Genomic DNA, 21381 nt, shown 5'->3' with positions numbered 1-21381 from the left:
TGCAAACGAGCCAAACGAGAAGTGGTGTTATTGGATAGAATTTAGCGGTGGCTGGATGAGAGCACACAGCTCAACTCTGCACAGAGTGGAGATGTCAGCTCATCTCAGTCACAATCAGGAGCTAAAGTGGAGCAAACTGCACAGAGCTTCAGAGCTCTGTGGGCTTTTTGTGCTTGAACATCATCAGAGCAGTTTGCTTTGTGAATCAGACCTCGAGACGGAGCAGATAGCAGGGAGAGATGATGCCCATTTCTTGCTGCTATCAGCGGCCGCAATCCAAGAAAGCAGGAACACATGACACAAACATACGGGCATGCCTAAAACCTTTATTTCCAGTGTTAGAAGGAATAACTTATGTGTAAATCATGTTTAAGAGTTTAAAATAGCCATGTACACAAAAACAAAAACACACAAACAGGATCCCGCCATGGTGTGACACGGCCTCTTCTTCTTCTTCTTCTTCTTCTTCTTCTTCTTTGTCTTCTTCAAGTACGATCAAGGCCAATCTTCTCTTTGCCTCCAGCCTCTTCTCCCTCCGCTGACCTCCTCTCTCTTTCTTTCTTTCTTTCTTTTACTTAATCAGGAAGCTAAAAAGAGAGGAGAGGAACAAAAGAGGAGATTATATAAATAGTTATTTTTGTTGTGTTGTTTTTGCAGAGTGAGAACACATGAAAGGAGAAACCTGTGGATGTGAAGATGATCTCGTTTGTGAAACGCTTCAATCAGCTCGTAATCGTGCTCATAAAAGCTTTCTGAAGATGCATCCGTCTTCATTAAGCGGGAGGGAAAAGGAGTGGTGGGAAACTCCCCACTTTACGTCTATATATTCCATTAAAGATTCATAACTTTCATATCAATAATGAATAAGTAGTCACATTAAAAATCCAATGTCACAGCGCTTTTAAACGCCGCTTCAAACAGCTCGACATATGCAGCTGTTTGTGTAATGATTTGATCAAAGTGAAAACACAAAGACTCCTGACATGTTCTGTTAACTGATAACATGTTTACACTGTTTCTTATTACACAGACATCTCATTGGACATAAATGACGGCATTAGTCTGGCATCCAGCACCTCTGCTAGGAATCTAGGAGTCCTATTTGATCAAGATTTATCCTTCAACTCTCAAATTCAACAAATCTCAAAGTCAGCCTATTTTCACTTGCGCAATATTTCTAAAATTAGACACTTCCTGTCTCAGAGCGACGCAGAAAAAATAGTCAATGCATTTGTTACCTCCAGGTTAGATTACTGTAGCTCCCTCTTATCAGGCTGCCCCAATAAGTCTCTAAAGACTCTTCAGCTAGTTCAAAACGCCACAGCTTGAGTATTGACTAGAACTAGGAAGAGGAAGCACATTTCTCCAGTGCTAGCTTCTCTACACTGACTCCCAATAAAATGTAGAATAGAATTAAAAATCCTTCTTTTAACCTACAAAGCCCTTAAAAACCAGACTAGCCCGTATCTTAAAGAGCTCATAGTGCCCTATTACCCCTCTAGAACTCTACGCTCCCAACATGCAGGCTAGTTATACCTAAAATCTCTAAAGGTAGTATGGGAGGTAGAACCTTCAGTTATCAGGCCCCTCTCCTTTGGAATCATCTACCAGTCAGGGTCCGGGAGGCAGACACCCTCTCTACTTTTAAGAGTAGGCTTAAAACTTTCCTTTTTGATAAAGCTTATAGTTAGAGCTGGATCAGGCTTGGACCAGCTTTTGTTTTGCTGCTATAGGCTTAGACTACAGGGGGAACTGGCGCACTAACGCACTGGGATCCTAGCTCACCCCCTTCCCCCCAACTCCTTCATCACTTACTTTAACTCTGCCTGTCCCATTAAAGTTACTAACCATAGACCTTTCTGGAGTCCCTGAGCTCCATTGTCTCGTAGATTCCTCTGAGCTGCCATAGACGTCCTCCTCCTGCAGACGTTCTGGACTCAAGCTGATGCGGACGTGCTGGACTCCAGCGGCAACAGCTTCTACTACTCATCTCATCACTATCACTTCTCCCTCTTACTCCCCTCTATCCCTCTTTCCAGACCCAACTCGGTCGAGGCAGATGTGTGTCTAACATGAGTCTGGTTCTGCTCGAGGTTTCTGCCTGTTAAAGGAAGTTTTTCCTCACCACTGTAACTAGCTAAATACTGCGATGTGCAATGCTCATGGTGGATTAAGGTGGGGTCAGACTGAGTCTTCCCTGTCTTGGTGTTGGGTCTCTGTTCATAATTTGACATAGAGTGGTCTAGACCTGCTCTGTTTGTAAAAGCGTCCTGAGATAGAGTTTGTTGTGATTTGGCGCTATACAAATAAAGATTGATTGATTGATTGATTGATTGATTGATAAATACTGCAGTAAACTTTATATTGACCCTATTGTTAATTCCAGTTTTACCCAAAATTGGTGCCAAATGACAGAGTTCTCTCCAGGAAACTTTTAGAAATAGGAAAATATTGAACCCCTGAAATAAAGCGTTCCCTTTGTCACTCTGAGAGCATTAAAACCACTCGACAACAATCACTCGGACACTTTGCTTCTCCTCCTCCAGCTGACACAGACATTCAGATCCTGTTTCAAGCCTCCATTAAAGTAAGTTATGAGTCCCTGCGAAGCGTCTCTGGTTCCTCCGGTCCTCAGAGATAAGTTCCTGCAGCTGGGGGTGTTCTTGTGATTTGTTTTAATATCTCACACCTGCTCCAGGTGGCAATGAGCTGCAGCCACACAGCGTGGACCTGCAGAGGGTTTTCTGTCACACATTAAATCTTTTTTATGGAGTGGCGACCTTTCCCTGAGAGTGCGACCAAATTGCTGCTGCTCTGGCTCGGTGGACTGAAGGGCTTGGATGTCTGACCGTGCTCTCTATATGACGACACGCAGAGAGTCATCCCTGACGGATCCGTGCTTTCTAATAATCAGGGAGAATACGAGTGACTGCACTGTTTAGTGAGCGTGCTGTAAGACATCAGAGAATAATCTGCATCAAGACTCAGATTATAAAGGTGCATTTCCACCAAGAGTTCCGGGGTCTTTTACATCTTGCTATATTTCATCACAGATGGATTCACTGAATCAACACGTGATATAACAGTAGTCTTCTCTCAGCCCACCGTGAAAGCGTCTCTCCCGGTGTTCCGGTTTTAAAAGTGACCCTGTAAACTGGAGACCTTCAGCTGAACGTGTCAGTGTTTGTGGAGTTTACACAGCTGTTGAAACACAGAGGGAGTTCCTGGGAATGCAAACTAGTTTAGTTTTTATTAAGATTTCAAAATATCCTCATCAGATATTTAATGATGGTCTAAAGAAATTTATGAGGGATGCATCCGGCTGAGAGTCTCCAGTTAACAGGGTCGCTGTTTAAACCAAAACACCGGTCGATCTCTGCCACGGCTTTTTGGGTTCAAAAGGATTTTAAAGCCGTGTTGAAACGTCTTTGCTACTCGCGCTTATCTCCTCTCACGTGTTGATTCAGTGAATCCATCTGTGATGAAATATAGCACCATCTAAAACAGCACCAGCTGAGTCTCTTCATGCTAACAGGCTAACTGTTGTGTTGCTCAGAATGATACCTGCCTGTCCATCTGCTTCTATGGGGTCATCTGTGATGAATGGCCTTCCTCTTTGTTTTACAGCCCTCTACTGGTCTGGTGGTGTAGTGCATTAACTTTTTTTCTCTCCATATGTCACTGGCCTGATTTTCACAATCTACCCGGGACTTCAGCTTGCGGTCAAAACGCAGACAACAATGGGGGCACAGGAACCTTTTAGTTCCAGGTAAAGTAGTTCTGGTGGCTAAAAGACCCTGGAACTCTTGGTCGAAATGCACCTAATGATGACACGCAGAGAGTCATCCCTGATGCATCTCAGATTATAAAGGTGCATTTCCACCAAGAGTTCCGGGGTCTTTTACATCTTGCTATATTTCATCACAGAGGGATTCACTGAATCAACACGTGATATAACAGTAGTCTTCTCTCAGCCCACCGTGAATGTGTCTCTCCCGGTGTTACGGTTTTAAAAGTGACCCTGTAAACTGGAGACCTTCAGCTGAACGTGTCAGTGTTTGTGGAGTTTACACAGCTGTTGAAACACAGAGGGAGTTCCTGGGAATGCAAACTAGTTTAGTTTTTATTAAGATTTCAAAATATCCTCATCAGATATTTAATGATGGTCTAAAGACGTTTATGAGGGATGCATCCGCCTGAGAGTCTCCAGTTAACAGGGTCGCTGTTTAAACCAAAACACCGGCCGATCTCTGTCACGGCTTTTTGAGTTCAAAAGGATTTTAAAGCCGTGTTGAAACGTCTTTGCTACTCGCGCTTATCTCCTCTCACGTGTTGATTCAGTGAATCCATCTGTGATGAAATATAGCACCATCTAAAACAGACCAGCTGAGTCTCTTCATGCTAACAGGCTAACTGTTGTGTTGCTCATAATGATACCTGCCTGTCCGTCTGCTTCTATGGTGTCATCTGTGATGAATGGCCTTAGTATTTGTTTTACTGCCCTCTACTGGTCTGGTGGTGTAGTGCATTTACTTTTTTTCTCTTCATATGTCACTGGCCTGATTTACACAATCTACCCGGGACTTCAGCTCGCGGTCAAAACGCAGACAACAATGGGGGCACAGGAACCTTTTAGTTCCTGGTAAAGTAGTTCTAGTGGCTAAAAGACCCGGAACTCTTGGTCGAAATGCACCTAATGATGACATGCAGAGAGTCATCCCTGATGCATCTCAGATTATAAAGGTGCATTTCCACCAAGAGTTCCGGGGTCTTTTACATCTTGCTATATTTCATCACAGATGGATTCACTGAATCAACACGTGATATAACAGTAGTCTTCTCTCAGCCCACCGTGAATGTGTCTCTCCCGGTGTTACGGTTTTAAAAGTGACCCTGTAAACTGGAGACCTTCAGCTGAACGTGTCAGTGTTTGTGGAGTTTACACAGCTGTTGAAACACAGAGGGAGTTCCTGGGAATGCAAACTAGTTTAGTTTTTCTTAAGATTTCTAAATATCCTCATCAGATATTTAATGATCGTCTAAAGACGTTTATGAGGGATGCATCCGGCTGAGAGTCTCCAGTTAACAGGGTCGCTGTTTAAACCAAAACACCGGCTGATCTCTGCCACGGCTTTTTGAGTTCAAAAGGATTTTAAAACCGTGTTGAAACGTCTTTGCTACTTGTGCTTATCTCCTCTCACGTGTTGATTCAGTGAATCCATCTGTGATGAAATATAGCACCATCTAAAACAGCACCAGCTGAGTCTCTTCATGCTAACAGGCTAACTGTTGTGTTGCTCATAATGAAACCTGCCTGTCCGTCTGCTTCTATGGTGTCATCTGTGATGAATGGCCTTCCTCTTTGTTTTACTGCCCTCTACTGGTCTGGTGGTGTAGTGCATTTACTTTTATTTCCTCCATACGTCACTGGCCTGATTTACACAATCTACCCGGGACTTCAGCTTGCGGTCAAAACGCAGACAACAATGGGGGCACAGGAACCTTTTAGTTCCAGGTAAAGTAGTTCTGGTGGCTAAAAGACCCTGGGACTCTTGGTCGAAATGCACCTTATGATGACACGCAGAGAGTCATCCCTGATGCATCTCAGATTATAAAGGTGCATTTCCACCAAGAGTTCCGGGGTCTTTTACATCTTGCTATATTTCATCACAGATGGATTCACTGAATCAACACGTGATATAACAGTAGTCTTCTCTCAGCCCACCGTGAATGCGTCTCTCCCGGTGTTCCGGTTTTAAAAGTGACCCTGTAAACTGGAGACCTTCAGCTGAACGTGTCAGTGTTTGTGGAGTTTACACAGCTGTTGAAACACAGAGGGAGTTCCTGGGAATGCAAACTAGTTTAGTTTTTATTAAGATTTCAAAATATCCTCATCAGATATTAAATGATCGTCTAAAGATGTTTATGAGGGATGTATCCGGCTGAAAGTCTCCAGTTAACAGGGTCGCTGTTTAAACCAAAACACCGGTCGATCTCTGCCACGGCTTTTTGAGTTCAAAAGGATTTTAAAGCCGTGTTGAAACGTCTTCTCTTCATGCTAACAGGCTAACTGTTGTGTTGCTCATAATGATACCTGCCTGTCCGTCTGCTTCTATGGTGTCATCTGTGATGAATGGCATGCGTCTTTGTTTTACTGCCCTCTACTGGTCTGGTGGTGTAGTGCACTTACATTTTTTTTCTCCATGTGTCACTGGCCTGATTTACACAATCTACCCGGGACTTCAGCCCACGGTCAAAACGCAGACAACAATGGGGGCACAGGAACCTTTTAGTTCCAGGTAAAATAGTTCTGGTGGCTAATAGACCCTGGGACTCTTTGTCGAAATGCACCTAATGGTGACACGCAGAGAGTCATCCCTGATGCATCCATGCTTTCTAATAATCAGGGAGAATACGAGCGACTGCGCTGTTTAGTGAGCGTGCTGAAAGACATCAGAGAATAATCTGCATCAAGAGTCAGATTATAAATCTCTGTTGAAGTTCTGTCAGAGGAGAGAGGCTCTTGTACATTTTGTTCCCAAACAAACATCTGTTGTAAGTCGATGAAATAATGGGGATGGATGGATCCTGCGTTGGCCTGGATTCCTGCGTCGCGTCTCCAATAACTTAGCAGTGATTTTATGTCAGCGTCAGTGATTTTAAGATGCATTGTTTACTTGTTTATTGAGTCAAAGAAGTTGGGTGAAACCTGTGTGAGTATCTGTGGGGTTGCCATCCTTACCTGTAGGGATATCCGTGGTATTTGGACCTGAAGATGGAGAGCAGGAAGCTGAAGAAAAACACCACCAGGCCAAGTCCAACGAGGCAGATGACTGAAACACAAACAGAGAGAGGTAAACATGATCGTTGTCGCTGCAACAGAAGAACTATCACGACACTTTTTCATACGTATTTTGAAACTTTACTTGGGACCTGCAGACTCGCGGGTTTATGCATAATAATGATAACACAGCGACCCGTGAGCGTGTTTGATTCCCGGCCAAAGGCAGCCGCTTAAATCATTCCACGCACATTATTAGTGCTGATGCAACTCTCTGTTTGATCTCTGTGCAAATTGAATGTGCTTGCAGGGTTTAGACATGGTACACTCTGAGAGCATCCTCTATTTCTGCTGCACACACACACAGATACAAAAACACACAAGCAAGCAGCTACACAGGCTTTCACAGGCACAGCTGAAGAATTAAAAACAGTAAATAACGCTAATAAAGATGGTTACATGGTCCTCTTCATCACGCAGAAACACCTTATTAACTATGTTTACCTTTATTCAGGTGATCCCTCAACAGGCTGCCTCATCCTCATCCTCATCCTCATCATCCACCTGCTGTCCTGCAGAAAATTCTGCTTGCAGCTCTTATCATTTTATTTCCTTAGTGGCTATTCTGAAGCAAAAATATACATGAGCATGATCTTTAATCTGCAGGGAAACTGTGTGTGTGTGCGTGGATATATGAGTGTGTGTGCACGCTAATCCTTGAGAAGCACTGTGTTAAATTAAACTGTCACCACCGGCTGATATTGTTAATCAGGGATTAGGATGAGAACCTCTCCTGGAGACTAAATAGTCAGATATGCATTTATTCTCCTTTGGTGTATTTGTGCGTCATAATTATGAGCTTTATGTGTGAGGAAGATGAGGAAGAAGGAGACGGAGGACGTCATGTTGGAACCGAAAGCTTGGAATATGGAACTCAAATTGTAAGCATCACGGCCAAGTTCCAAGACATACTGTACGTGTCGGTCTGTCACCGATCCGTCACAGCTCCAGATCTGATAGGTTTCTATTCTAGTCAATGTGTTAAATGATCCGGTGGGTCCGAGTCCTCCAGATTGTCGTGGAATTTTCATAATCTTATATATGCGTATGTAAGAATGTTTAACTATTCTATTCTTTCAGTCTCAATGTCAAGTAGAATAACTTGATTCCTAGAGATAGTGTCAGGGTAGTAGTCAAGGTCTCTCCCCCTGCTCCCGTCTTTATCTATGTTTCATGGCCGACTTACTGTCTCCAGAAGTTATCTAACTTTAGCGTCATCTTCGGAGGGAATAAATACCGTGCCTGGGGATTTGTCTGTCAGAACTGACTTGGCATTGCACTGCACTCTCCTGCCTGTGTACTGTTATGTTAGTTCTCCTTGATCAAGTTCTACATAAACTATTTTAACGTAAGCCATCCGAGTCTCCTGAGTCTTCTGTGTCCAGTGTCCAGTTTGTTGCTGAATTCCATCACACGGATCAGATACACTTCTATTTTTGCCGGATGCCGGAGCACGACGCATCAATCTCAACAGAGCAGATGGAGCGGGACAGGAAGTCAGGTTTCACCAAAACAAAATGAAAACATCCGGTTAATTTTCAGAATAAAACACTCTGTGTTATCACCAGATCGTATTTCACTTAACTACAACAACAAACCAAAGTCATGATGAGCGGAGCCAGGCCTGGAGTCAACAGGTCAGAGGTTTTCAGAGGACCAGAAAGACAACATGGATGAGGAGAGGAGGAGGAGACTAGGGATGGACCGATTATCTGCGCCGATATTCGGCATTTTGACGCATATCGGCATTGGCCTTTTTTAAAAATCTGACGGCCGATAAGAGATCAATTTAAAACTGGGTTATTTTGGCTCTGATGCAGCCGCACCACCAGGTAACACCAAGTAGAGCATACACCTAAACAGAAATGAGTGCTCGTGCTCTTTCAAAATTCGCTAAATCACGTGGCAGAAATGACACCGTCTGCAGAGACCGTAGTCTAGCTTGTGTTCCATTTCTCCTGCAGCTTTTCATGACAGGAGACGAGCTGAGCAGCATCCGTTGTGACCCCTACAATGACTAGTGATTTAAAACTCATACAACCCCAGATCTTAATCAATCACAATACACCCTTTTAATGAAATTGCTTCTGCTAGCAAGAAGGTGTATTTGTTTCAGTGGATCAAGGAAAAACCACCAACAGTGACACAGTGGTACAGAGAAGTATACAAGGTTATACCAATGGAGAGCCTCTCCTCAAAGTTAAAAGGGAACAACAGATATTTTTTTGAAATTTGGCAACCAGTCTTAGTTTATCTACCCAATGAAATTACAGATTTGTTACAAAAAGGCGGAGTACCTCTCAATCTGAACCCTATTTTATAAATAAGAATTGCATTTTCCCATCCCCTTTTGCTGTTTTGGCGGGTTGCCGTTAGCCCTCTTTGGGAAGGGCTGGTGGCACGATGCCTTGTATATGTTCACCTCTTTGCCAGTGTGTGTTTTGCTACTTGAGCGGCATGTGCTATAGGGTGTTGCTGTCTGGTTGTGAGTCTTGATCTGGGGGCTGTCGGGTTATTGTCTTCTTGTCTTGTTTTGTTTGTATCTTGTGGATTGTTTTGGTGTTCTGTCTTTTTCGTCTTTTATCTTCTTTGTCTTGTACTGATGTGTGTTGTTGTTGTTGTTGTTTTTTTGTTGTTGTTTTTATGTCTTTCTAGTTTCTGTTTTTTTTTGTTGTTGTTGTTGTTGATGTCCACTTTGAAAATTACTAAAAATATATATACAAAAAAAAAAACTCATACAACCCCACTTCCTAAACACTGAAATACCCCCATAAAACAAAGATTAGTGAAAGATTAACATTTCAGTTATATGGACATTTTGGAAAACTTTATTTACTGTAGAAAACACACTAGGGAGCTATTTATTTGTTTGAGTTTTGACTTAACTTTATAAGACATGCTGCTGAGCTTGGGCGCTCCCTGCACTTTTGGTTAGAATTAAAAAACCTTTAACATGTTGCAAATCTGAAAAGCTGTTTAATTAACATATGCTTAAAGGCATTTAAACAAAGTTAAGTGCTGGAGTTTGTATTATTCAAAATTTTGACGCCAATATTTCCCCTTTTACTGCAAATGAATACCGTCTCCAAATATCTGTTATCGGCCTCCTTGACTACTAATAATTAGTATCCATATCTGCCCTGAGAAAACATATTGGTCTATCTCTAGAGGAGAATCCTTGATTCAGTGATTACCGCAGGACAACCTCAGTCACATTGACTCCAGCTGTCCGGTGGTCCTGCTCCATGCTAAGTTCTGAAAATGCAACCTGTGTGTGTTGATGGACGAGAGCACGGAGCCGGACCACAGCTGATCTGAGACAGATGGACATGGATGTGGTGGAAGTCCCGTGTTAGTCTGAGTGTGTGTGTGTGTGTGAGACCTGTAATGCCTGTAGACATGTGACTACCACTGTTGACAGCTTACTGTTTTTTCACTTGACATGCATGTCACACAGAGACGACTGACTGTGGACTCACACACACACACACGCATGCTCTCAAACCTCAGGGGCTGTCTTTAACGCTGTGTGGGAGCGAGGGAGAGCAATTTATATGACATTCAAATCCTTATGCATCATCCACACACACACACTGAGTGAGTGACTTGATTGAGTGCACTGCGGATTTGAAAGTGCGTCTCCGGGGAGAGCTCTCACGGCCCTGCGTTGCCTGATCCACGTATGAGCGTGAGCAGCAGAACGTCTGTGTGTCTTCATTAAGTATCTGGAGGATCTTTTTCCCATAGCTCATCAATTATGACTGAGTGGTGTTTTAGTATGCTTTCCTTGGATAATGACGGCTACCCACACACACACACACACACACACACACACACACACACACACACACACACACACACACACACACACACACACACACACACACACACACAGACACACACACAAATATGCAAAGTGATTTATGACCTTGGCGAAATGACAAGTTGTTTAAGCTGAATGATTTCCCTCAATGACAAAGGTGGTAATCCCTCTTTTGACTCTGAGACTTGGCTCAATTCAAATCATGATATATCACCATGGGAGAAATACATTTACATTTCCCTCAGCTCGAGGAAGCCAATAAACATATTACATTAAGCCTACCTCATTAGCACAAATACGGGTGGATATTGTGACGCTTAATGGTTCTTTTCTGTTTCTTCTTTATCTGCTAACGGGCTTCCAGAGACGCTGACTGACTCCACCTCTGGGTGTAAACAACCTCAACATCTTTACTTTGCAGCAGGGACGCCTCTGTGTGTGTGTGTGGTTTGTTACATGTGCGCTTACACGAGAACAAGGACCTGTGATTAAATGTTTGATGGACTTAAGTTGCTAATATCCTGCTTTAACAAACATGCTGCCTCCATTAGGGATGCATTGATGAACTGGTTAAACACCACTATCAGCCAATATTTGCCTTTTTGACAGACATCTGCCAATGTAGGTGAGCTAGTGAGCCTGGCTGCTAGCTGATGAGGGTTTCATTAGGTAGAAGAGGTCACCTGTTGGACAAACCCAGTTTATTTTCATGGTTAAATAAAAATAAATTATGGTCAGAATGGAAGTATTTCACGGAATCTGAGACAGATCAGTGACGTGCAAGTTAGAGGACATGTCCCTGTGACACTCCAAGAGGAGGGACCATTAAAAACTATTTAGCTACAATCAAATTTGTCAAACAGACACGTGCAACGTCAACATCTGTGCATCTCTCGCCTCCACACAAGGCGTCTATAGATTCTGTGAGTGTATTTATATCTATGATAAATTGACACCATGGTACACTTCCACTCGGCTGAGGTCCTTAAGGGTCTGGATCTCAAATGCTGTTAAGCACAGCTGTATTCACAGTTTACAAATGTACAACCCCAATTCCAAAAAGACGAGATGTAACATTCAGATAAAAATATATATTAAAAATAGAGTTTTTTTAGTCATTTAAACTCTATATTTATGCATACTTAACTTAAAATAGTGCAGAGACAAAGCATCAAGTGTTTTTTTTTATTTCAAGTTATTTTTTGCCTCCACTTGATTGGACAGGTGAAGAGAGACGGGATATGTGCGGAGCAGTGTGTGTGAAGACATTCAGCAAACGTTCACGGCAGGGCGCTGAAACAGCGACCACTGAAATGAGGACCACAGTCCTTTTACATGCAGTATGTGTCCAAACTGCGTCTCAAACAACATTTCTACTCATACTATATTTAATGCCTGCAATACATTTAAAAAAAGCTGGGAGAGGGACGACAAAATATTGAAAAGGTCTAGCCTAGAGTAGAAACCCCTGCATGGGCTGGAAATCAAGTATTTTGGTCCTCCATGGGTCTGCAAAGTAAAATGGTATTCTGCATTTTCACACAAAAATATGTTTCATTTCTATCCAGGACATATACTTTACTGAAATTCAATATTAATCTATAAAAATGTAAGCATGCTGGCCATGCACCAGGCAGGTAGATAGTCTTTGGTCAATCTTGGGTTGCAGCCTTGCTTGAAGTTGTTATTGATATTTTCCTTTCTCTCATAAACCCTCCCTGTTTCTGATTCCCACGCTCTCGCCCGCTATCCTTATGTGCGATTGTTCTTCACACTTCCACCTTCTTCGCTAGAACCAAAAGACTTCTCTGTGAGTTCTGGCAAAGATGCCTTCGGAGGCGACTAACAACTTCCATGGAATCTATGGAAGATGTAACATCCATCGTAGAGTGATTACACTATCATTCAAATCTCATCCTCTCTCTTCTGTGTGTTCATTTGTGCATGTGTGTATTTATGAAGCGGCAACCACAGACCGTGAGAAATGATGCTGAAGTGTTAAAAACTGCAGTTCTTCGAGTGTCCACTAGAGGGTGGCTGCAGAAGTAAAGGAAACCACATACACACCCATTCATAAAAAGCTGATCTTTACAGCAGAAATAAACATGGGATATTATCATTGTGCTGCACTAAACACGAATGCATGTGTTTGCTTCTATTGAAACATGCACGCCGAAATTTTTCCAGAGACAGATGGAATTAAAGTGGATGAAGGGGAAGGTGTGAGATGAGAATGAAAGAATGGACAGTAAGAAGTCACCTGAGACTTGATGAATGAGTCATCCTTGCTCTACATGTGAGATGTCAGCACACACAGGTAAGGATAATGTGAACACACATGGAGGTGTGTAGGAATGTCTGTTCTTCTTCTCGAGGTCCTTTTAAAGCCGTCATATCATTAAATGTCCAGCTTTGACTTCCCATGGTGAACTCGCAGGTAACGGATGTTGCCTTTACATTCTTTAAGTGACACATGAAGGTGCGCTCACAATGCTTCCTTCATCACACAGACTCTAATTAAAACCCACGTGTGTGTAGCTGCGTCTCTGTGTGAGGTAATTAGCAGCTCCGGCCGTCTGATATCTCACTCCCCTTCTCGTAATCTGGGGATTACACGGAGGACTCAGAGAAAGGTTGAAAGCAGGGAAGTCATTAGCGTGGTCAAGTGACTGCGGCCCGTTTGAAAAGATGAACCGAGCCGCACTTTCAACACCTCCAGGCAGGACTCATCAGCAGGTGTTAGTGACCGTCTGCCGTCCAATCAGGAGGCACGTGAGACATTTTCATCTGTGAGTCTTATTGGAGAGGAAAACATCTGTGACGTGTCGTAACAGCAGATATCAAAGGCTGCACAGGCTGTGTTTAAAATCTGTACATGTATTTTACATTTTTATATCTGTCCATTTAGCAAACAACGATATGTCAGAAACTCCACATGATAGCTTCAACTAGGATTAACAGCCCCTCTTTTTGCTTTAAGCCCCTAGATCAGAGTGTATGGGAGCTACGACAAAAAACCTTGTGGCTAATTCAAGCAAAGACAACCAGTGCTGGGGATAAAAGGTCTTAAAGGTGACACATCACGCTTTTTTCATCAATATATATTGGTCTAAGAGGTCCCCAAAACATGTCTTTAAAGTTTATGCTCAAAAAAACACTTTGAAATCAGATTTTGGCATGCCTGAAAAGTCCTCTTCTTCAGTCCTCCTCAGAACAGTCTGTTTTCTCTCTGACCACGCCCCCTCAGGAAGTGGATGTGCCTTGGCTGTCCAGCACGTTGATCTAATGTTTACATGTTGGCTGAATATACACGGCTGCTCAGAGATCACTTTACTTCAACCCTCTGAATCTGATCCAGAATCTGATCCTGACGGAGAGGTGCCTGTAGCAGGACCTTTCTGAACCATTGGTCACAGATTTAGTGTTTCTTGTTGTTTTATTTATCAGTATGTAGACGTGTGTCTTGGTACACAGCTACGAACATGTAGCTATGTGGCTATGCTAACTAGCGCTAGCACTTATCCATGACAAATAAAAATCATCCACTAGATCTTCAAATCTGCAGACGTGAGGAGTAAAACCGACCTCTGCCAGAAAGGCAGCAGGACCTTTCTGAAGGATTGGTCACAGATTCTGTGTTTCTTGTTGTTTTATTTGTCAGTATGTCGACGTGTGTCTTGGTACACAGCTACAGCTACACCTATGAAGATGTAGCTATGTGGCTATGCTAATTAGCGCTAGCACTTATCCATGATAAATAAAAATCATCCACTAGATCTTCAAATCTGCAGACGTGGGGAGTAAAACCGACCTTTGTGTTTATTAAGACAGCCTACAACTAGCATGCCTCCCTCCTAAGCTCCTTGTTAGCACACATATGCAGGTAATGAAAAACAGAGGAGGGATTCAGTATTATTTTATACAGTCTATGGGATGAACAAGCTCCGAGCTCTGACTCCGTGACAGACCGGATATTGTTGTTACGTAACAAAAACACTGAAGTCTGAAACGGCTGGTTTCACATACATTTACAGAAAGGTGTAGAAATCAGAACAGGGGCAGAATGGATTTTTTTCATTCTCCGGGGGTTTGTAGACATGCCAGGGACACATATTTCAGGTAAAGAACCATTAAAGAGTCAATTTTGCATGATATGTCACTTTAAAAAAAAAAAAAATTAATAAAAAAATAATAATAATAATAAAATAATATTCTGAAGTGTATGTATATATATTTTTTGATGAGCAAGATAAATATTATATAGTTAAATAATTATTAGCAAAGCTGTTTCGTTCATCTGTGTTGTCTGATTGGTGACGTATGTTCCCCATGGGTTTTCCCCATAGACTGGTTTTCCCCGGTTTTCCTCCGGGGCGCAGAAATCTTTGGCCATAGACTCTCGTTAAAAGTTGTACATGCGCAGTAGCTCCTCTTCAATACAAGAGATAGGGCCATGTCCGGGCGCACCTTCCCTGCGCCCAGAGCTGAATACAGCTTGATTTACATACCACCACCCTCCTGTCATGGGGCTGACGTCACAGCTGTCTGTCATACAGCGCGGCTGATTGACAGCTCGGGCCGGAGACGATCGGACAGAGACTGAAAACATCACCTTTTGAGAGGAGAATGTACCAGGAGAAGCTCCACGTGAAAGAGCGTGGACCTGATCAGCCGAACATCAACATTAATCAGCAGTCCAAAGACAGAGGGAGACAATACACCCGGTCTGTTTCCAGGACCTGGTTTAGCAACAAGGCTAACTACATGCAGTGATGCTAATGCGTTAGTCTGCTTTCCCTGCCTCCTTTTCCAAACATCAGGATCTGACCCAGCATGGATAAAGACAGGTATCACTGATTTAAAGCACTTTTCAGAAAAGTTAAACTGGCAGGAATAGTAATGCTATTATTTGACAGATTATTTGTTAACAAGCATTATACATAATGTAACAGTGCCCTCTGCTGGCGAGCATGTAATATCATTACTACACACACATTAATTGGTGATACATGAATAATATCTACACCTCTTTAAATAAGTACTGAGACAATGATTAGCTTACACAGCTTATACACATGGTAAACACAAATCTTATTAATCAATGATCTACTGTAGCTATTTAGCCTACTGCACCAGTGGCAGCATGAATACTACAGTCACGAGACACCATCACCATGGTCACTTATCTATTACAGGTGATGCAGCAAGACAATCCAATGAATCTTGCTGAATCTGAGAGGTGCTTCTCAACACTGAAGAGAATCAAGACCTTCCTCAGGAACACAATGTCACAGGATCGTCTCAATGAATTGGCCATGCTCTCTATGGAGAAGAAACTTGTCAAAAGCATCCCTGACTTTAACCATAGAGTCATTGAGAAATTTGCTTCTCTCAAGGAAAGAAGAGCAAAATGTATGTACAAAAAATAGAACAGTACATGACATTATAATGTTGCTTTTGCTGTTTTCGTGTATGTAAATACACTGGTGTGATACCCCAGACGTTTACCAAAAAGCAAGCAAACATGTACTATTTTTGAGTTATAGCCCCCCCTGGAGAAAACTCCACCAGCCGCCACTGGAATAGACCTCTGACATTTGGCATGCGGTGCTTGGAGGGGGTTCTATGTTTTAGTCTATATTTCTTTAATAATTCTTTTTCAAATTATATTTCATTTAACATGTAAAAAAGAAAATAAATCTGAGCATGTCTGCAAGCCTGAACTGACAGGGTCATCCCTATGTTCACACATTTCTAGGACATTTTCAAAATTAGGTGTGTTCCTACATTTCCCCTTCAATTTAACGCCCTATCCTCCCACAAGATTTTTTGGAAGGACTTTCTATTTAATGAATGAATGGGTGAGTAATTTCATTTCGATCAGCAGCAGAATGTGGGAACATAGGCACGCTCTTGAACTGACAGTGCTGCACTTTACACAGCGTGTACAAATTCTTCAAGTTCCTGATAGAGGAAAATACATTTTATGTGTTGCTTTTATTCCCCCCTTACATAACGAAAACATACCAAACTGAAGTTTCAAAATTGAGCTGGGCATATGATTATATGTCTGACGCTATAATAAAATAAAGAACTTCTTAAAGCTTCAAAAATCTTTCTGCAGTTCTTCTGGAATCATTGTCAAAGATCTTGAATTCTTTCCTCCACCCCTGAGTGTTTTCTTTCACTACTGCGGCACAAAACAGCAAATAATAGCACAAATAGTATCGTAGAAGCCCTACATATCTGGCTAAACTACTTCTGTGCAGCGTGGCGGTTCTCTCATACTTGATTCACATCATTGAACTTCACATTCTTCTCCTACAAGAACTGAAAAGCGTGGCCTTGGGCTCCAAACACGTTAAGAAACGCACCCAGGAACAAACTGGATTTGAGATTACTTCGTTATCAGAGCTTGGCCTTTATTGGACTAACAAAGGTCCTCAAGAGGTACTAAAAGGTTCTGTTCTCCAGAGAGGGAGGAAACATGCGGTGCTGTATTGATTGATGAAAGAAGACTCGATCAGGGAGTGACACTTGAATACAGAAAAGGCTACTGAAGAGAGAATCCTTGCGTATAAATAATTTCATGACACACAAATAAGCAGAGATGCATGATGGGAAGCTTCATGTTTCTGAAGCACATCTGTATGTTTGATGACATGTTTAAAAATGTGTATTTGGCTGCAGGTCGTGTGCACGCCAATCATTTATTAAAAGTTGGTCATCTATCATTTAACCATTAACACACTCACTCATTATTTGTCACGGTTCAGCCGCCCTGCTAAATGTTTCATAATCCTTCCCTTCATTATTAAGCAGCCTACTTATACATCCTTGATTTCTGATTTCCTGGGCCTGGCAGCCTCCACTGTGCACCCGTCTTCACTTGTTACAACTTGGTGATAGCATAATTACTTCATGCAAGAGTAACGCAGATGTTAATTTCAAGCAGATTGCAAGAACAAAGAGTAATACGCACTAACTAGCTGTGCTGCTTTTGCTCTTTATTTGACAGGTGATGGACAGAGCCAGCTGTACTCCATCTGCAGTTTCTCCACTCGTTCTATTTACGGAGAGGAAGAACGTGAAGAGAGGAACACAACACAGGCGCAACTCACTCGTCAGTCCAAGTCTGGTCTTAAATATGAACGTGCAGTCAAAGTTCATCAATCATAGCTGAAGTAAACTGACACGAGGAAACATCTCAGAGAAACGAAAGAAAAGCTCCTGAACGTCAGAGTTAATCAAGCCTTCCCTGGATTTATTTAGGTTCAGTAATTGTGTATTCAGAGGCAGTTATTGGCAGGTGAGGGGTCATCTTGCTGATTAACTGGAAAGCAAAACAAATGCTTTCCATTTTCCAAGCTTCTCCAGCTAATTGACAGTTATGCAAATACGTGTCACACTAATGACAGTACAGCCAGAGAGGTTTATTTATTCATGGCGTCTGTTTGTAGAGGAGCCTCCATCTCACCCGTGACGTACAGCTCTTTGTGTTTTTGTCTTCGTGATTAGTCTCAGTCCAAACGGCAATTAAACGGTCAAACAATTTCTAAACAATTATAAACATAGATCGATGTTAAATGAGTCTGTAGATACAGATTAATCCAAACAATCATCTTCCTCACCACGCAGAGCACCGTGTGGTTCAAGAGAGCGACGCCGCTCGAGTCTCACGCAGAGCTGCAGGTCTCAGTTTGATTTGAATGTGAAAAATGGGTCAGCACACTAAAATCAGGAGGCTGGGTTTCACTTTGAGCTCTTTGTGGATTAGAGAAATCTTCTGAAACTGAAACATCAGAGGATTTTAACACTTGTGAAACAACTGCTTCTTGACTAAAACTTCAGGGGGATAGAAGATGTGGAATTACATTTTTCACATTTAAAAGATAAAATTAAAAAAAATGGGAAAGTGGCAGCTGGTAGAGTTTCCTCCAGTGTTTCCCCCTTTTTTTTTATACTTGGTCCCTTTTTGGTCGTCTTACTCTCTCGTGAGAATCAAAGCATGTTCATGAAACAAATCTAAAATAAATATCCCGCAGGGCATTAGAAAATGTGACGTCATATCGCCTTAAAATATGGTGAAAAATGAAAAGAACAGCAATAATGTCCTGGGGGTGCAGAGGACTGATTCTAAAGTTAAAGGTTTGTTAAAGTCGAGATATCATGCAAAATTGACTTTTTAATGGTTCTTTACCTGAAATATGTGTCCCTGGCATGTCTACAAACCCCCCGAGAATGAAAAGAATCCATTCTGCCCCTGTTTTGATTTCTTCACCTTTCTGTAAATGTGTGTGAAACGAGCCGTTTCAGACTTCCGTGTTTTTGTTACGTAACAACAGTATCCGGTCTGTCACGGAGTCAGAGCTCGGAGCTTGTTCAGCCCATAGACTGTATAAAATACAACTCAACCCTTCCTCTGTTTTTCATTACCTGCACAAATGTGTGCTAACAAGGAGCTTAGGAGGGAGGCATGCTAGTTGTAGGCTGTCTTAATAAACACAAAGGTCGGTTTTACTCCCCACGTCTGCAGATTTGAAGATCTAGTGGATGATTTTTATTTATCATGGATAAGTGCTAGCGCTAGTTAGCATAGCTACATAGCTACATGTTCATAGCTGTAGCTGTAGCTGTGTACCAAGACACACGTCGACATACTGACAAATAAAACAACCGACCTTTCTGGCAGAGGTCGGTTTTACTCCCCACGTCTGCAGATTTGAAGATCTAGTGGATGATTTTTATTTATCATGGATAAGTGCAAGCGCTAGTTAGCATAGCCACATAGCTACATGTTCGTAGCTGTGTACCAAGACACACGTCTACATACTGATAAATAAAACAACAAGAAACACTAAATCTGTGACCAATCCTTCAGAAAGGTCCTGCTACAGGCGCCTCTCCGTCAGGATCAGATTCTGGATCAGATTCAGAGGGTTGAAGTAACGTGATCTCTGAGCAGCCGTGTATATTCAGCCAACATGTAAACATTAGATCAACGTGCTGGAGAGCCGAGGCACATCCACTTCCGGAGGGGGCGTGGTCAGAAGGAAAACAGAGTGTTCTGAGGAGGACTGAAGAAGAGGGTTTTTCAGGCAGACCAAAATCTGATTTCAAAGTGTTTTTTTGAGCATAAACTTTAAAGACATGTTTTGGGGACCTCTTAGACCAATATATGTTGATGAAAAAAGTGTGATATGTCACCTTTAAGAAACCTTTGGATTGTGGTGGTTTTTGCCCCGTCTCTGGCCTCCCTGCCCTTCCATGTGCATAAGTGGAATGCCTGAGGCAGGGAGAGCACACCTCCCCTTTCTTTGCATACTAAAAAGCTGAGGCAGGGAGAGCAGTAGCAAAGACACTCCAAGGTACAGAACAGAGCGAGCTTCAGTGACGATACATATGACTGCTAAAATCAGACAGAGCAGAAAGAAGGAGCTGGGGTGGAGGACGGAGGTAAAGGGGTTTATAGAGGAAGCAGGAAGTGTAAGCGGGCTGAAGCAGTTTTGGAATCCTACAGTTGAGGAGTTCTGCGATGATTATAAACATTGAAAATAACTCAACCTTTATGTGAATGGTTTCTAAAGAAGCATCAGTATTGATTGTGGTCTGTTTCATGATCAGCTCAGGTTTCTTTATAGGGGCTTTAACATGAAAGTAGATGGTGTAACTGTTAGACTGAATAAAGTATGGTTTAATGTTCAAGGTGAGGTCAAAAATGAACAGATTTCTTGGCATTGAGAACTAAAAGCCTCTAAATGTAATCATTTGTTCCTCAATAACCTTCATGTCAAAACATATCTGTGTGAGCTGCTCTGTGTTAAAGAAAGAGGACGTGTATTCTTACAAATCATAGGTTAGAGTGGAGAAAGCAGGAGAAAGAGCTTCTAAGACATTTCTCCAATTCAGTGTACCCTGCAGTGGTTATGTAGCCCGGCCATGAAATGTAATTTTCTGGTGATAGAGAATGGTAGCAAGAGCTCTTACAAATAATTGCTTATGAAGTTGGTGAGTGTAACTCCATTCTGCGCGACGGAGAATCCTCTCAGCACTCAGGGTGAGTCTGACAATGAGAGCAGGGAGTAAGAAAAGGATTCCCTTGCTGTTGCAATCAGACACTTTCTGAGAGATTTAGGAGGAAAAAGGGCAATTATGTGGACAGAGAAGGTAGAGAGCAGTGTTCATATCTGAACTCTGTTCCTGTGTTTAATGACCAGACGTTCTTTTTAAACTTTGCACATCTAAGTGTGAAGGTCTCTCTCTGTGAATGTGTAACTCATTAATAAGTTTGACCTTTAACTTTATTTCTTTGGGTTTTCTCTGTTTTAATTCTAAAACATCTTATAAAATAAAACCTTCAACTTTAACCGTTAACAAAATGAACCTTCCTGAATTTATATTTGTTATTTTAAGCTCCTGTGGAACTGTCAGTGATGCTCCTTTATGACCTGCAAAAGCAAACTAGACAAGCAACAACCTCTGGTCTTAAAATATGAAGACAATGCAGAAGTGTTAAAAACTGCAGTTCCTCGAGCGTCCACTCGAGGCGGGCTGCAGAAACACTAGAAACCACATACACACCCAGTCAAAGAGCCGAAATAATCATGTTTACAGCCTGATGAACTGTTTTATAATGTCTTATTTTTAAAGATATTAGGCTACGAGTTTGCAAATTTAAGGGCACAGCTGACTTGACTGACAGGCGGGAACACTGTAG

The 21381-nt window shown here is 42.2% G+C and overlaps 1 protein-coding gene across 2 annotated transcripts in view; it reads right to left on the bottom strand.

Annotated features, from left to right (window-relative positions):
* Positions 1–306: 306 nt before the first annotated feature.
* Positions 307–21381, bottom strand: part of tusc3 (tumor suppressor candidate 3) — a 136754-nt gene continuing 115679 nt past the window's right edge. The window contains exons 9-11 of one of the 2 annotated variants that reach the window (XM_034686903.1): positions 6743–6833; positions 565–587; positions 307–515 (exon numbers count right to left, since the gene is read on the bottom strand). In XM_034686903.1, coding sequence (XP_034542794.1) covers positions 572–587; positions 6743–6833 — 107 coding nt within the window. In that variant the 3' untranslated portion in view covers positions 307–515; positions 565–571. Of the gene's footprint in view, positions 588–6742; positions 6834–21381 lie in introns of both variants that reach the window. The other variant, XM_034686902.1, reaches the window with a different exon arrangement.

The sequence above is a fragment of the Notolabrus celidotus genome, chromosome 7 (assembly GCF_009762535.1).
Source record: "Notolabrus celidotus isolate fNotCel1 chromosome 7, fNotCel1.pri, whole genome shotgun sequence".
NCBI classification, from domain to species: Eukaryota; Metazoa; Chordata; class Actinopteri; order Labriformes; family Labridae; genus Notolabrus; species Notolabrus celidotus.
This window is presented reverse-complemented; position numbering and strand designations above follow the sequence as displayed.